At 40.1% G+C, this 15658-nt stretch overlaps 4 protein-coding genes across 7 annotated transcripts; 1 reads left to right on the forward strand and 3 right to left on the reverse strand.

Annotated features, from left to right (window-relative positions):
- Positions 1-267: 267 nt before the first annotated feature.
- On the reverse strand, positions 268-2812 carry LOC105282634 (E3 ubiquitin-protein ligase bre-1). 2 transcript variants are annotated; one of them, XM_011344749.3, is made up of 3 exons: positions 2294-2617; positions 1953-2222; positions 268-1858 (listed from the first exon to the last, which is right to left on the reverse strand). In XM_011344749.3, the coding sequence occupies exons 2-3, from the start codon at positions 2201-2203 to the stop codon at positions 1480-1482; spliced, it is 630 nt and encodes a 209-aa protein (XP_011343051.1). In that variant the 5' UTR covers positions 2204-2222; positions 2294-2617; the 3' UTR covers positions 268-1479. The 2 variants fall into 2 exon arrangements, with proteins under 2 accessions (XP_011343051.1, XP_011343050.1); XM_011344748.3 differs by lacking the exon at positions 2294-2617 and adding an exon at positions 2631-2812 and having other exon boundaries at positions 1051-1858.
- A 314-nt stretch (positions 2813-3126) lies between these two features.
- Positions 3127-4380, forward strand: LOC105282631 (PRKR-interacting protein 1 homolog). The gene is given in 4 exon segments (XM_011344745.3): positions 3127-3534; positions 3628-3807; positions 3920-4207; positions 4210-4380. Coding segments are annotated over 4 exon segments (666 nt in total). The 5' UTR covers positions 3127-3420; the 3' UTR covers positions 4294-4380.
- LOC105282632 (HEAT repeat-containing protein 6) lies at positions 4378-9082 on the reverse strand. 2 transcript variants are annotated; one of them, XM_011344746.3, is made up of 12 exons: positions 8704-9078; positions 8266-8520; positions 7956-8180; positions 7065-7887; positions 6466-6743; positions 6036-6377; positions 5695-5942; positions 5394-5613; positions 5192-5269; positions 4922-5128; positions 4723-4839; positions 4378-4616 (listed from the first exon to the last, which is right to left on the reverse strand). In XM_011344746.3, the coding sequence occupies exons 1-12, from the start codon at positions 8878-8880 to the stop codon at positions 4443-4445; spliced, it is 3144 nt and encodes a 1047-aa protein (XP_011343048.1). In that variant the 5' UTR covers positions 8881-9078; the 3' UTR covers positions 4378-4442. The 2 variants fall into 2 exon arrangements, with proteins under 2 accessions (XP_011343048.1, XP_011343049.1); XM_011344747.3 differs by lacking the exons at positions 4378-4616; positions 4723-4839 and having other exon boundaries at positions 4960-5139; positions 8704-9082.
- Positions 9083-9764: 682 nt separating this feature from the next.
- Positions 9765-15014, reverse strand: LOC105282630. 2 transcript variants are annotated; one of them, XM_011344744.3, is made up of 4 exons: positions 14770-15014; positions 12605-13109; positions 11978-12523; positions 9765-11842 (listed from the first exon to the last, which is right to left on the reverse strand). In XM_011344744.3, the coding sequence occupies exons 2-4, from the start codon at positions 12928-12930 to the stop codon at positions 11542-11544; spliced, it is 1173 nt and encodes a 390-aa protein (XP_011343046.1). In that variant the 5' UTR covers positions 12931-13109; positions 14770-15014; the 3' UTR covers positions 9765-11541. The 2 variants fall into 2 exon arrangements, with proteins under 2 accessions (XP_011343046.1, XP_011343045.1); XM_011344743.3 differs by having other exon boundaries at positions 14672-15014.
- Positions 15015-15658: the final 644 nt, after the last annotated feature.

A 15658-nucleotide genomic window follows, 5' to 3' on the forward strand; every position in this document is an offset into this window, starting at 1 on the left:
GTTCTCGCGCACATTTAACGTAGCGCCATGTGTCACCTCTTCTATATTAAGACTACGAAAGTTATTAAGGAAACACGCTTCCACATCCGGCGATAAGTTCCTTTCTTTATCCGCAATCAGGCAACATTCAGCCGTTGGTGGCACCTTGTACAACTTTATTTTCTTCTCCGATGTCGTACCGTTAATATTTAATTTGGAATCGTGGATTCCAATGCTGCTTTTGTCGACGGTGCTGTTAGCGAAGTGTAGAATCTTCAAAAGTTTTATCTCTATATCGGGAAACCACTTCTGGAAACGTGGTTTGTGTTTATTAATAAAAACATTATTATCTTTGGATGTATCGCTGATAGTCTGGTGAACTGGAGTTCAATCATCTACATTCTATAGTGTAAAAATACACGACGTGACAAAGACGCTTAATAATAATGTTACAATAATCAGAGATGAAACATATGGAACGACTTACTTCTACTATCACTGGATAAAGTGTTTACAGACAAGAATTTTCCAACAAGTAAGCCCACTTCAAGCACGTGCTCATATTATGACAGATTAAAAATTAAAACTTGAAATTGGTTAAAAACCTTTTTTCAGACCTGTTACTCCTATCGCAGCACCGACGTAAAATTAATATTATTTTTTTATCATTTCTTTTCTAATTACTTAGCTTACATCACTATTTTGGAGATGCTACAGATTTATATCTCGGCTTGCTATGTAGACGATGACAATTATTTTATTCTGAACGAGATCAGAATATAATTGTCCAACTCGAAATAATAAATTGAAGAACATACTAAATATAAATAATTTTAAACATAATGCATTAATGCAGTTTTATATATATATATATATTTGAAATGGAAAATAAATTTCTTTTTAAAAATATTTTATTATAAATATTGTGATAAAAAAATATGTGATTTCCTCTTTCAAATATATTATTATATAAATAACTAAACTTATTTATAAGCTGACTATGTAACTTGTTACGCAAACGTCAACACTAAATGTAATTACAAATTTTTGTCATGCATTTAAAAGACTCCATTTCAGTTAAGGCATAGTTTATTGCATCCAAACAGATATTAACGTAATTGAATAATTCAATTATTTGTGTCAGTAAGGCAAGATATTTTGAGCCACGAACAATAGTATTACAATACGTCAAATTCCATTTTAATGTAAGAAAATATAATAATCGAGATTTGATAAGTTCCTTTTTCTTAAATAACAAACACCTACTTAGCTGTTATAAATCTAGTTTTGAAAAGTGAAAAAATATATATCAGAAACATTTTTTTAGCGTTCTAATAATAATTTTAGGCAAGTACAAAAAAGGAAAGAGACAACTGAAGCAGAGTGAAGATATCTTTAAATTATGTAAATTATGTTAAAACAGTAATTACTCTATTTCGTAAAGAATTATGGAAATGATTAATTAATTCAGTTTTATGTTCACACGTGTAGCATAATAACTTAAAAATATATACGAATGCAAGATTTTAAACTCACGGATGATTTACAAGTCGGACATTTCTTAAATCTACGAAGAGATGTCTGCAAACATGTGGAACAAAATATGTGTCCGCATTTAGTGACAGTAGGTTTCTGCTTGGAAGATAATGATTCAAGGCATATCGGACACGTTAAGGATATTGACTCTCCAGTATCCGACTCGACTGTGAAATTCTTGCGTGTGTTTTCCTCGTCAGAACTACTACTATCATCGAGTTCAATAGTCTCTTGTAATTGTCGAGCAGTCCGACGGGACTCGGTTAGCTCTCTGCGTCTCATACGGTGTCTCGTATGTTCTCTATCACGATTCCGATGGACTTGCTGCTGCTGTCTGAATTCTCTAAAAAATATTTTGTAACATACTGTATGCTCTATTTAGTTAAAGATTATAACACGATAATAGGATTAACATATTATAAATAATATACACATACGCATTTAGAAATTCCAAAATAGAATCGGGAAGGGGAGGAATCATATTTTCTAGATACGTGGGTGATATAACTCTGGCACGATGATTGTTTGATCTTTCAGCCGTACTATGATCCATGGATAAACGAAGTATATGAGGTTCTATGTACTGTAATTGTCTATTAGATACTGGTGATTCCTTAGTCAAATCAATGACATCAATTTTATCGGCTTGTGAATTATTAACAACATCTATCACTTCCTCAGATTCCATTGTATATTAATGTTTTCTTCTGAAACATTGATGATACTACATAAATCATGAACTTCAAACGTTTTCAGTATTTTTATCAATGCCTATTACTTTTAGAAAAGTTTAAAGTAAAAGATGAAGGAGAGCGTCATCCTCTCCGATTTTGCTGAAATTTTACAATATTGTGTATTTTTAACCAAATTTAATTTTACTTTTATTGTATTTTTATAATATTTTTCATCAAAGAAAAACAACAGACTGTACGTATGTACATAAATACAAACACAACAGCGCTGCAATAACGGATACGTTAGAAAAGCAGGAAATTAGGTTAGATGAAAAACACGATCACATTTCTATATTTTCGTAACGAGAACTGCATTTATATATCGATCCTAGAGCTATTATTAGAGCATGTGCTTGTTATTAATAAATATGAAATACATACCAATTCTAAAAGATCTGATTTCAAGAACTAGAGTTGCTTCCACTCTCTCTGTCTCTCTTTGTCACCTGTGTTCGTTAAAATAACATCCGAGTCATCCCGCTCGAAAGACGTACTATCGATGTAATCGATAGTAATCGAAACTATCGGCATACATGACGCTATATGTTGAGTAAAAATCTCCATGTTGCGCTTCTGCAAAAATCGATTAATAAATTATTTATAATTATTTATAATTTTGAATTTACTGCAAAAAAAAGAAAAAAATCTGCCAGTTCAGTCGATAATAAAGAGGATTTACCATTTAATAAATTATTATTTGGATTATGTAGTTTGGTCAAAATAATTGAATCAGTATCGTGAGAGATGTTACGAATTTTATATCTCAAAAAAAAAAATAAAAGTTTATGTTACAAAAGTTACAAGTCGATCAATCGAAGTCACGACTCTCAGCGAGCTAATTCAACGTAAGCTTTTATTAGATGTATCCATGGTTATTGCGCGCAGATGCAATAGCTAATGAAATTCTTGTTTTTCTAAGTGTATAATAGAAATTCTTTTTATGTATATATTTTTTTATTTGAAAGAAGAAAAAGGATAGAAAATGTTTCGTAGCGTTTGTAGTGCTAAGTGGACTCCACATAGACCCAATTTCACAATTATGGAGATTGATCTCTCGTCACTAGTCTTCATAATCATGGTTACGGTTTATTATGAAGTAGTTAACCTACAAATCTGCGCGAGAAGGAGCGGAAAGTGTATACAATTGCAAAGAATTTACATCTAAACGTTTATGAACGAAGGAAAAATGTCAGATGATAAGGAGAAAGATGAAGAAAAGCCTGTAGTAGCGAAGACAGCCGCAGATTTGCAAAGACTAAAACTTCTCAAACTAATGAAAAACGTGGTAAGTATCATATCAAGTTTGGAAAGCTTTAAGTTTCGAATATTCTTCTAATGGTTTTTGGACTATTTTGAAATGAGCACGTTAACTGTACAGGACAAGCCAGTTATATTGCCGGAACGCCCGAAAGCCAAGAATACACCCTCTGTGCCAGAATTTGTTCGTAATGTCATGGGGAGCAGTGCTGGAGCAGGCAGTGGAGAATTTCACGTGTACAGGCACTTACGACGCAAAGAGTATGCACGGCAAAAGTTTATCCAGGAAAAAGCGCATAAGGTAACTGTCGTAACCGTAGTTACATTGCAAAAGATTTATTCATACAAACTTTATGTTAATTGTTAATGTAAGAATTATCCAGTCTCAAATATATTTCTTTCTCGTGTCGCAGGAGCTTCTGGATGAACAGTATCATCACAAGCTAGAAGAGAATAAAAGACTGGCGGAGGAAGCAACGGCAAAAAAACGTGCCAAAAGATTGAAGAAGAAGCAGAGGCGTAATCAAAAGAAACGAATGAAAATTACCAAGGAAGATAACGCTGCGACGAATAAAAACTACAGCGAAAAAGACAGCTCAGACGATCAGGACGAGGCGGCAGAGAGCAACAAAGCAAATGAAGGAAGCGACGAAAAGAACGTTCAGGCTTCTCCTGGGAATGCATCTAGGAGCGAGAGTGAGTGATAAAGACAGCGACGGAAAAGGAATCGTCGCCTGGGCAAGAAAAACAAGAAGATGCATCAGACTTCTTCGAAGGTACACAATGAAAGTGGCACATGATACTGTTGCGCGTTAGTATGTTGGCTTGGTAAGTTTAAAATAGAGAACGATTGGCAAAAGTGGAAATGTTTGATGAGAAATATGTTCTTTATTTTCAGCTTTATAAGCAATTTCGGTAAATGTAATCTGTAATAAATTACACTGCAGGCATTATGGCATCTAAATTATCATAGCGGTTAGTTCTCTCGAATATATTCGCCAGAGACTGAGCGATTTTTCTTTCTTCGCTGGAACGTGCGTTCTTTTCATATTGTTCCAATCGAGCTTTCGCTTTAATCAAATCGTCCAGCTTTTCAGGCAAAATAGTTTCCTGCGAAATATCCAGTGTGTAAACATTTAAGAAAAAATAATAAAAGGGAGACGAAAATTATTATTTCAATTATATGTAACTTATTTCACAAGTACACTCTGCGTACCTGAAATTGTTTCATGAAATTGGAGATTTCTTCCACGTGATCGCCAATCTCAATCCAGAGGTTCTGCAGCTCAGATTGTTCAGTGCAGGCAGCAACATGGCTGAGAGTAAGGCACAACTACAAAATATATTTTTATATTATAGTCTGATATCGAGAGAGGAAAATAAAAGAAGTTATATTATTGTGAAAATGCAATTACTTGTTGAATTAGTGCGTCTCGATGCGAATATTCAACGTAGCTTGGCACATGCTGAGCATTCTCAAACGCCAGCACGATACTCTTCCACAACATTACAGTATACTTGCCGTAGCAATTGCAAGAAAACAATGCCCAAGCAGCATTCGTGCGCACCTTAAAGTTAGGACTGTCGCATATCAGAGTTGAGAGCATTGGGAATACTTGATCCTGGAAAGTATCTGATTGCACATTTTTAACGGAAAAGAAATTCGCTGATTTTCAACTACTTACCCTCCACGAAGGCGGTAATATCGCGTCTGGATCTTGGCTAAGAACTAGGCCTAAAGCTCGACAAGCGTTCCATCGTACCTAAAGTTATAAGATTCGTTCATCGTGTGCAAATCAAAATCATTCGCTTTCTCTATGAACTTTCTATATAATATTATTGCTAATATGAATGATAATTACAATTTAAAACGTTATCGAAGCTTACTTTCATGTCGTTCCCTGAAACGGCGCATTTGATAAACGCATCCAAGCCTAAAGTCGTGTCGAAGCGTATGTGCTTCGATGAACACAGGTGTAAAATACTTCCCATTGCCCGAACAGCGTTGCACTTCACTTTATCGCTGTCCTTTGCAGCCTTGACGCTTACATGATACAGTTTAGGTAACACAACTTCTAAAGGAAACGGCTCTATTTCTTCGTGGTGTCTGAAAAGAAATATATAGCTAGAATATAAATGTTTCACAAAGAACTGTGTGAAACGAATGAAAAAAAAAAGAATAACCAACTTTTGTCTAGAGAGACAGTCACACAAGTTTGCCAGCATCCAGGTGCTTTTCACGCGAACACCGAGGTTTTTGTCGTCGGAAGCCAAGCAAACTATGTCGACTAGATCCATGAGAAAACCGGTGTCGTCTTCCAGTGCCGACAAAGTTACTAACATTCCCAGTGCACGTAATCCAGCAGCCCTCACGGCACTCTCTTCATCACGGACCGCTCCAAATAATATTGTGATTATTAATATGGTTTTCTGCCTCTGGAAATTTATTTAAAAAGATAATTATCTAGTAAAAAAATATTTTTCAAGTATAGAAACTTGGGTAATCATACCCCCTTTCAGTTCCCTTACCGATAACTGTGTGAACACGTTTCCACCTATGCTACCCAGGCAATCGCAAGCGGCTTCTCGCAGTATAGTCTCGGGTGTCTGCACAAGTGATACCATCGATTCAAATATAATGTTCCAGAATAAAATACCGTCGCTATGATGAATCTCCGTCTTCGCGAGACAGCCGGACATAATTTCCAGCACTCGGCACGCGTGCAGTACCACTTGGCTCTCTGATTCGTCCATAACTGCGATCAACGTCGTGGTCACCTTCTCCAAGTGAGGAAACACGAGGTTCCTCGTATTGAATGCCAATCTCCCCACGAGCTTTAAAGATTGAAGTCGTACAGGCGTACTAATCGTCTAAAATAAAATAAACTTTCAGCTTGATCGGCAGCTGCTTCAACTGATCGAATTTCAGCAGTAGAGTCAAGCATAGGCCGCGCGATACCTTGTTCGATATATTTTCTAGGCAAACACGAATTAACAAGCAAACGCTCTCGTCTCTCGACGTTTTAATCTTGTCAAGGCTGTCCGTTGAATCGTCGACGTCCTCGACGTCTATCTCTTCTTCCTCCGTTCCAATATCGCTGGTGGAACAAACATCTGGCTGTGATTTTTCACCATCCGCAGCTTGCTTAGCTAATATGTTTAATACTTCTTGAGTGATATTTTCGCTTGCAGCGAACGCTTCGAAAACGGACAGTGCCGCAACTCGTACGGTTGGATCTGCGCAAACAATGACAATAATAAATTAAAAATAAAAAAATTAAATCTAAAAAATAAAAATTACGTATGTTGTTCCACCAGAATAATCAATAACAAAATCGTTTAAACAACCAAACTGGCAATTTATTCGTAAAATCACCATGTTTCGACCACAAATTTGGTCCTTTTTTTTATATAGAAAAGGATTTTCATTTTTATTATTGTCATTCACTTGAGAAGGACCAAATTTGTGGTCGAAACGTCGTGATTTTACGAATAAATTGCCAGTTTGGTTGTTTAAACGACTTTGCTAAAAAATAAATTAAAAACGAGATAACGTACCTTTATGAACCAGATATAATCTGCAATTCCTTACTAGCTTGGTAGCCAGACCTGGCTTCAATCGCTCGTACGGCGTGCCTTCCACAAGAGCCGCCGTGCATTTCAACGCGTGCGTCAACACAGCCACATTCTTCTCGGTCAGCAGGATCAACGATAACGTGAAATGCAGTTCCTTGATCATTAGGCATACCGTGCCGAAAAACGTGATGAAAGAGGTATGATTGGTCTCTTCCGCGTGTATGAGAAACGATCTGGCGCCTACTAGCAATTCGGTTAACGTGCTTAGTACATTTTGCGTAACTTTCGACACAGGGTCCACCAGTATGCTTCTCGTCAGTACTCGCGCGTCGCTTCGCGAGCCGGTAGCTATGATCTGCGGCCAGTACCCAAAAATCTCTCGGCTCTGGGTAATCTCGACGAGGGCCTGCATCAAACGTACGGCTTCTAGTCTCACTTTTGACTCGATGTGAACGGAATTATTGATCTCCGTGTCCGACGTGTCCGAATCGCTAGAATACTTCGCGATTCCAAGGTGCTCCGGAACGGCGCTATTTCTCACGTCGGACGTATTTTTCTTGGCGTTCTTCCTTGGCTTTGCCCTGTGATTTTTCAGGTTCTTGCACTTTGGAACTACGTGCACGCGCTCCGGAAGATTCATCGCCGCGGGACGAAGTAACTGCGGCGCCATGACGGCGTAATCCTTAATGCCGTAAAACAGGAATGCCTGCACCACTCCCAGTATTTCACCGACGAGATGGGACGAATTGGAAATGGAATTCTCCAGCATCACATCGCGCAAGATGCGCAAACACAAATGCACGACCTAGAAATACGTAACTTAGGAAAATGATATGCACACTCGATATACTTGAGGGGCAGTCAATTACCTACTTTACTGTAATAGAGCCTGTAATCTTCTCGATACGGCAGGAGTGATAGAATCATGAAAATTATATCTTTTATCAAGTGTGTACATTCCTTCGATAGGCAATTGCTACCTTTCTTTACAAGTTCTTCCAAACACTCAAGTGCATGGAAATTGATCTCGGACCATGGATTGTATGCTGGATTCAAATGCCACATCAAAGCCTTATTACTGAGTAACAATTTTATACACTGAAACATAGATTTAAGTTTGAAAATACAGCAATTTACTTACATACTTCATTTGTTGTCACAGAAATATTAATGATGTACTAACGTCATGATGATTAACATCATCAAAATAACCGTTGTGTAAGAAACTTCTTATGGCGATTAACACATCAACTTGCGCTAATGGATCAGAAAATTCCAGTGCTTTTAAGATCCATTGTCTGCAAGTCGCAGATGTCTGGCCTTGGAGCTTGATATTACTTTGAGTTAAATTATGTAAAAATTTGCAAACATTTTGGACTAAAGACGTTTCCACAGGTTGAACAATTGCGCAAAGTTGATTCACTAGCAATAGAACTGCCTGAAAAAATTAAAAAAGATAAAAAGCAATTATTAAGAAAAAATACTTAATATTAGTCATTCTCAAGGATTAATAAAAATATTTGCGTTAACCCTAAGATGGATTAAAAGTGCTACTGGTTCCATCCGGAGCCACTAAATTAAAAAAAAAATACATTAGTCATCTGACAGGAAAGTTTCTTACATCATTATTTACAATATTCAGGCATCTGTAATCCAATTCGTTCAGATCATTTAGGCATGCATTGAGCTGCTTCTTCTCGCTGAGTTTTGTACTAGTTAACGATAGCAATCTTTCAATAATGGAGAAAAATTGTGCTGTGGAATCGTTAACCGTGCGATTTACGTACAACGAGGCCATAATTGTATTTACATTCGCACGTGTCTCCGTGCGACCTCGTTATCTCGAGACATAAATTATTTTATAATACACAATGCATGACTTATATACATATATAATATAACAATTCTAAAAACAACAAATCAACATGTGTCGAACATAATCCGATATCGTCGACAATCACAGAAAACAGACTATAATTGGTAATGCAGCACGACTAGCTAAGTCACGAACCTCCTTACAGATTCGTGTATTCATCATGAAAAAGTCAGGGAACTGCTATATCGACGTTTTAAGATCAACCTGATTGCAGCGCTAAACGCAACTATTTGTAAAACTTTCTAGCCGCTGTAGTCATCGATTGCAATCTCGGTAAAATCACTTCTGTTCTTCAAATCTGTACTACACTCACATTTGCGAATTGAAACATCCCAGATAAAAATTGAAATACACGGCGGCTCTTGTGCAAGGCACGCCGTACGAGCGATTGAAGCCAGGTCTGACTACCAAGCTGGTGAGGAATTGCAGACCATACCTAGTTCATAAAGGTACGTTATTTCGTTTTTATATCTTTTTTTGGATTTTTGTGCTGTCCAGAATGATTTTTAATTTTTATATTTTATATTGTAATTTTTATATATTTGCATAAATTTAAATATATTCTTTATTACGTGTATTATTTTTTTGTATTCAAATTTTTTGTTCTAAAATTTATTCAGAACTAATTTATGTTATGTCTGTATATTTATACGTACGCTGTTATCTATAATATGAAACATGTATCTAAAAAAACGGGAACCTATATATTATTCTTCGACAGTCCTCGTATCAGATAATATCGCGATGTACGTCAGCGAAATATTACATTTGGAAGGAACATTTAATATATATGAAAGAATGTATTAATTGTGTGTGGTTGCACATTCATTTAATATCCCAAAAACACAACTTGAGTATCCTCTGGTTGCGGCGCATTATAATACTGATGTAATCGATCGTCAGGCAGAAAGTATAAAAGTAATTTAATCGTTTCGGATTTATGCTGCTTACGCTGGATAATTAAGGCGTTTTCAACGAACACGCATCATCATCGAATTAAATCTTTGCTTACACACATATCTTGATTAATCCGATCATCATCTCTTATGCCATCATCCCTTAGTCCTTCATATGGTCCAGTTTAGGACAGACACAATCTTTCAGACGATTAATCCTTCGTATCGGATATTAAATCGCAAATGTCGCAGCATGTGCTGAATTGCGCTTCGTATTTCACAAGTAAACCTATTCGATTGTTTGTTGCACTCGATCCGTGTCGCGCCAATCTTTAAACATATACGACTCGGATATGATCAGTGCTAACTGCAGGCTAAAATTACGGAAGGTCGCAAGGTTCTCGATTAAGGATCATTAATAAAATTTCGTTACGAAAAACAACAGCTCGATCCCTCCCGATATATAATTACATCTCGATATTGATGGAAAATCTCTTATCGATATGTCTAAGTGCTTAACGCAAGATGCACGCTCTTCCGGTTCATACTGTTCTCTTAACGCGAGCTTTGCTGCAGGATCACGTACATACACGCTGAGCTGCTATTGATTATTAAAATTAGCTTCTAAATTTGTACCAGTGGAATCTCTCGGTAACCGAAAAGAATTGCGAGAGCGTCGACTTTTCGACGCGAGTTCCCGCGCGTATGAGGCCTCGCCGAAAAACACTTCACCGTAATACATTATTGTGTCATACAAATATCTCCGAACGTTTCTCTCTCGGCTTGAATTGCTAGCACGAAGGTAAGACTTCTACGGATCAGCTGGTCACTAGCGTGGGGCATGGACATGCAGGTATGTCATTAAATATCAAGGATACTCCCAGATCCGATGACTCGTCAATTTGTAACTAAGGTTTGTACATGCGTATGCAAACAATAAAACTTCAGACTTGCGCTTTTTTTACACGAGATGCTTTGGATATACTCGGTGAAGCGACAATAGCCGGCGAGTCGCTGGACGAGGAGGGACGGATGCCTTGTATTAGTTATCTTAGCTTACAGCTTCCAGCCGGTCATTTTGAGTTGTAACATCAGAAATGAGAAATTATGATATACAACAAGTGTTACACAACTCGCTCGTATAGAGAAATTTATTCCTGCAGCATATATATCGAAATAAATTGGCTTCTTTGCATGCTGGCACGCAAGCTTGCTCGAGAGAATGACGTTGGGAAACGCATCAGACTTTCCCCTTGACTCTCACACGTAAATTAATAAGGACCTTTCGATGAATTCTAGGAAGCTTTATTCTCGCTAGAAATCTAGGACACGTGCATAAGCTAAATTATACAGCCGCGCGTACAAATTCAGGGGAGAACCCAAAATCCCAGCCCATCGTAATTACATGTTTGTTGAGCACTTGCACGCGCCTGGGAATGAACTAGTTTATCCTGTTGTATAATGCGAGATGAGCATTTATGTAATTTCTCACTTTGGATGTCACGATTCAGGCACGACTGAATCCAGAAGCCTTACGCCTTAGCTGTATCCTCCAAGATGCGACATTATGGTGTCCGTATCGCCGAGGCGTCCCCGATAACATACATATCGAAGAAGAAGAAAGGACTTAGGCACGATAGGTCGCACGTTGTCGGAGTCGCGGGAAACGCTGGGCTTCCCTGATCTCTTATTCGACGCTGTCTACAACCGCACTGTCGTCTAGAGTGTGGAGCCAGTTGAAGATCATCATGTTCCTCTCGTACTTGGACAATTGATTTCCGCGTTCTCTTTCGACGTCGCGGACCGTCAGCGCGTGATTCCGCTCCTTCCGTCCTATAAAGGAAGCACCGGCTACTCCCGCGGCCGTTCCAGGCACCAGCAGAGTGGCTCCGTGTGAGGTCTGCGCCGCCGTAGCGGCTGCTTCCAGTTGGTCCAGGTTGAACTCACTTTGCGAGAGACGCTCCAAAGCACGGTACGTGGTTAACAACCTGAGATACGAATGAAACATCATTCTTACTTATTTTGCACCTTGAAAAAAGAACTCAATAATATCCCCTTTGACAAACACGTTCACATCGCTCAGGTAAAGTCAAAAAATAAAAACATGAATTTTCAACACCAACCTTCGTCGTATGTAGTTCTGTCGGACCTTCTTATTAACGGACCTTACGAAATCCGCTCCGGTGAAGGGTAGAGGTGGCGGCGGTGGTGCTGGGGGTTGCGGTGGTAGCTGTGGCACCGATTGGGCGTTCGAGGAGGACTGGGATTGTTGCTGCGCCTGTTGCTGCGCCGGTTGCTGCGACTGTTGCTGTTCCTGCGGCTGCTGCTGCGGCTGTTGCTGTTCCTGCGCGGCTCCACCGTGCGGACTGGGTAACTGCGACGTGCTGGCGACGGGTTCACCCACGGCGACCCAGGTGCTGCATGACCTCGAGGCATGATCAAGCCTAGCGTGTTCCAGCAGCAGGGTGTTGCGCTGAGCGGTATCAAGAGCCAGAGCAGACACCGCCGTTCTTAGGCCGCCAGCTCCGGTCGCGTCTGGACTAGGTAACTGTGACACGTCGCTGGTGCTGAAGCTCTTTCGCAGGCCCAGCACTGACGACAGTACTCCGCAGCTACGGATCAGCTCGTTCTCCTCCTCGAACCACAGGATCTCGGGAATGTCCGCTGGCCTAATGAGAGACGCATATCGGATAAGCCACCTTCCTTTGTGCAAGAATGCAAGGCGATAGACAAGTACTGAAGATACCAACCTGTTACCCTGAATCTGTCGAGAATCTGGCTTCGGAGAGGGTCCACGTCCAGTGAGCTGCGCGTCGCTGTAGGATTTGAAAGTGACCAGCCTGTTGGCGCCGCGCAGATCGCTCGCGATAGACGACACGCTGAAGAGCGACAGGTCGGTGGTGACGCTCTCGTGGCTCGGCGAGCGCAGCATCCGCGAGGTGACCTGCAGAGCCGGACACTGCGTGGTCAGATTGGCCATTCCAACGCCACTTCCGCCACCACCGTTGCCACCGCAACATTGCGCGCATATGACCGTGGGTATCGGCGAGGCCGGCTTCATCTCGCTCTCGGACATTTTGTACTCTCACGGATACGTCGATGCCCGTTTCTCTTCTATCTGTCGGTTTATCTCTCTTTCCGTCAAGCGCACTTCACCCGTTCCAATTTCTCCCGAAGTGGCTGTTAGACCTGTCTGCGAGTTGGTTTACGTCATGCCGAATGTTCGATGCTTCTTCTCCATTTCCAGGACGACAACTGTACGTGATACAGAAGGAACAAGTTAGAGATAGAGGCGTAGTAATCGCGATAAGAGTCGCTCTTTATTTTTCGAACGCGGGAAGACTAAACAAAAACTTTTTGTAAGTGAAAAGTATATGAAACTTCTATTACTTTATATTATTTCGACTACATTTATTAAGTACAATAAAAAATGTAATTTTAAATCTCCTTTTTGTTAAATTAATTATAAATGGAAATGGTTTTTAGGATGTACATATATATAACGTCGAAAGCAAACTATTATATGTTAATACTTTAAAATATACGATATAAAAATAATTGTATTAATTATGATATGTAGTCCGGAAAGATAAATACGCAGAAAGATGGCAACGCTACAAATTACGTGTATATTATATACATTACTGTGCCTGCTCGAACGGATTGATATGTAACAGATACGAGAAGAGGAAATTATTATCTAATCCGCGAATCCTTTATCTAATCTGTAGAGCTAAAATGTGCAGGTAAAACGCTGAATACCTTATGCCGTCACGTGGGTGTGGTAGAGTACACTCATGTCTAATGTACATGCATGCACAATAAAGCCAGAACGAAAAACTGAAAGTACATTTAGCTCGACTAAAAAATTTATTCGAGATTATTTGACGAAAATGCCAATTTAATGTTTTAGAATGTTGGAATTATTTTCGTTTAACTAATTGCAGATGTAATAATGATCCGGAGTGAACGATTGCAAAGAATGGTTTATTTGCAAACATTTTTGCAAAATATGCTTTTAATAAAATAAAATATGCTTTTAATGTAATTACGTAATAAAGACTTATTACATGAATTCAGATAGATATCATTCTGGATATTTATCTGAATCTAGATTGGATGAATTGGAATTCGAGTAATTAGCAAATTAGCTCGATTACATATATGTGAAAGAGAATAAAATTGAAATTCTATATTCAATATTTTTAAACGGTAAAGCAACCTTAAACAAAACCTGTTCCGTTTTTTGTTAATGTTATTCGACAATTTTCAATTACTTTTGGTAAACACAGAAATTGCTGACAATTGTAACTCCAGTCCGAATTCAAGGCCTTCGTTTCATTTTCTCATTCAAATCACACAATATCAGAACCGAAATTCTCTATTTTTATTGATTTAAGCTACTTCATCTAGAGTTAGAATCTGGCTTTTAATCGTGCCCGCAATTTCAGCAGTGCTTTTGTTCTCCTGCATAATCAGAAATGCATTTCTCTGCATGAACCGACTGTTATTGTCAATGATTGTAGAACGGCGCCATGCGTCGAGCCACGCTAATTAAACTAGAAACAATATACGCATTCAGCCAATTTATGTCAACTGCGTCAGAACCGTGTTTCCATTCCAGAGCTAATTTTCGTATGAAGCAGCGTACGAACGTTGCCATGAGCCCGTCGTCGTCTCCGATGGAACATCCCGACAACGGATGACGGTACTATAAATACGCAGGAATATTCTCTCTATCACTTTCTCTCTCTCACACTCACACACGTACACACACACTCTCTCTCTCTCTCTCTCTCTCTCTTTCTAGGGCGCACCTAGTGTATCTCGCACTGTCGACCACATGATGACGCGTTCCGTCGTGTCTGAGATGCCACCGTCGCCGTGAACGTGATGTGTCCACCAAATCGCTTACGTGAAGAATCCAAGAATCCAAGAAGAACTCGTCCGGACTCGACTAGGAACGAGAACGATGTGGGTCACGGAATTACCAAGCGAGAGCACGTGAAAGGGAACGACAGCCGACACTGACAACAACTGTCCTCGCTTGCACGCGCCGAACCGCGAGCTACGTTGAAGAGGCGATGCGATTGTTTTCCCTGGGCACCCTATGGTCGTCGATCGTGCCGCGGGCTCGCTCACTGCACAGGCGTCGCTATCGATCGATAGCTGCTCTCCTCGAGTCTCTTTCTCGTAGCCCCGCCGCGCCCCACGCAGCCCGGACTCCTCTCGCCGCGAGAGAGTTAACGGCCGATTCTCGCATCCCTTCCTTATCGCTTATCAGCACCGGACGTGGGTGCAGACTGGACCTCATCTGGCTGGACCTGGAGGAACCGTTTTGGAGTGCGAGACCGCAGAACGAGTCGACAGGCACGACCACGCAAAATGATCAACCCCTTTAACGTAGCGTACACGATTCCTAATTTACATCCATTTCTTTATCCGCTCCCGCTCACGCGACGAAGCGTATCTTCTCTATCATGCCTCGCGAATCTCGCGATACGATATTTGTCGGGAAAGTCGACGAAGAATGGCCGCCAGTAGTCCCGAAGTCTGATTGGGGAGTCAATTGTGCGGGACTATGCGCGGCGAGTGATCATCCACGTGTCCCAAGTTTAGCCTATGCTGAAACATGAAGGACCTCCCTTCTGGCCAAGGCTAGAATGCCGAGTACGCTGTCGGGAATGATACCACTCGCGCGAGCAGGCCCGCGCGAATAAAAGCGGACGTGAATAGCCGGTCAAACTTAGCGTAGGTGGATGGCTCGCGCGGCGAAGCGGGGCGGGGGATGACAGGAGGCTGCT

This window comes from Ooceraea biroi, chromosome 4 (genome assembly GCF_003672135.1).
Source record: "Ooceraea biroi isolate clonal line C1 chromosome 4, Obir_v5.4, whole genome shotgun sequence".
NCBI lineage: Eukaryota > Metazoa > Arthropoda > Insecta > Hymenoptera > Formicidae > Ooceraea > Ooceraea biroi.

Bases quoted from the DNA above. Each gene is read 5' to 3' on its own strand.
- LOC105282634 (XM_011344749.3), bottom strand. From the start codon at position 2,203: ATGGAATCTGAGGAAGTGATAGATGTTGTTAATAATTCACAAGCCGAT. The intron at 1,859-1,952 runs GTATGTGTATAT...AATATTTTTTAG, and splicing joins ATTTTGGAATTTCTAAATGC to AGAATTCAGACAGCAGCAGC.
- LOC105282632 (XM_011344746.3), bottom strand. From the start codon at position 8,880: ATGGCCTCGTTGTACGTAAATCGCACGGTTAACGATTCCACAGCACAA. The intron at 8,181-8,265 runs GTTAGTACATCA...TCTATGTTTCAG, and splicing joins ATGATGTTAATCATCATGAC to TGTATAAAATTGTTACTCAG. The intron at 7,888-7,955 runs GTAGGTAATTGA...ACGTATTTCTAG, and splicing joins ACAGGCTCTATTACAGTAAA to GTCGTGCATTTGTGTTTGCG.
- LOC105282630 (XM_011344744.3), bottom strand. From the start codon at position 12,930: ATGTCCGAGAGCGAGATGAAGCCGGCCTCGCCGATACCCACGGTCATA. The intron at 12,524-12,604 runs GTTGGTATCTTC...GTCTCTCATTAG, and splicing joins CGACAGATTCAGGGTAACAG to GCCAGCGGACATTCCCGAGA. The intron at 11,843-11,977 runs GTTGGTGTTGAA...TTCGTATCTCAG, and splicing joins CAGAACTACATACGACGAAG to GTTGTTAACCACGTACCGTG.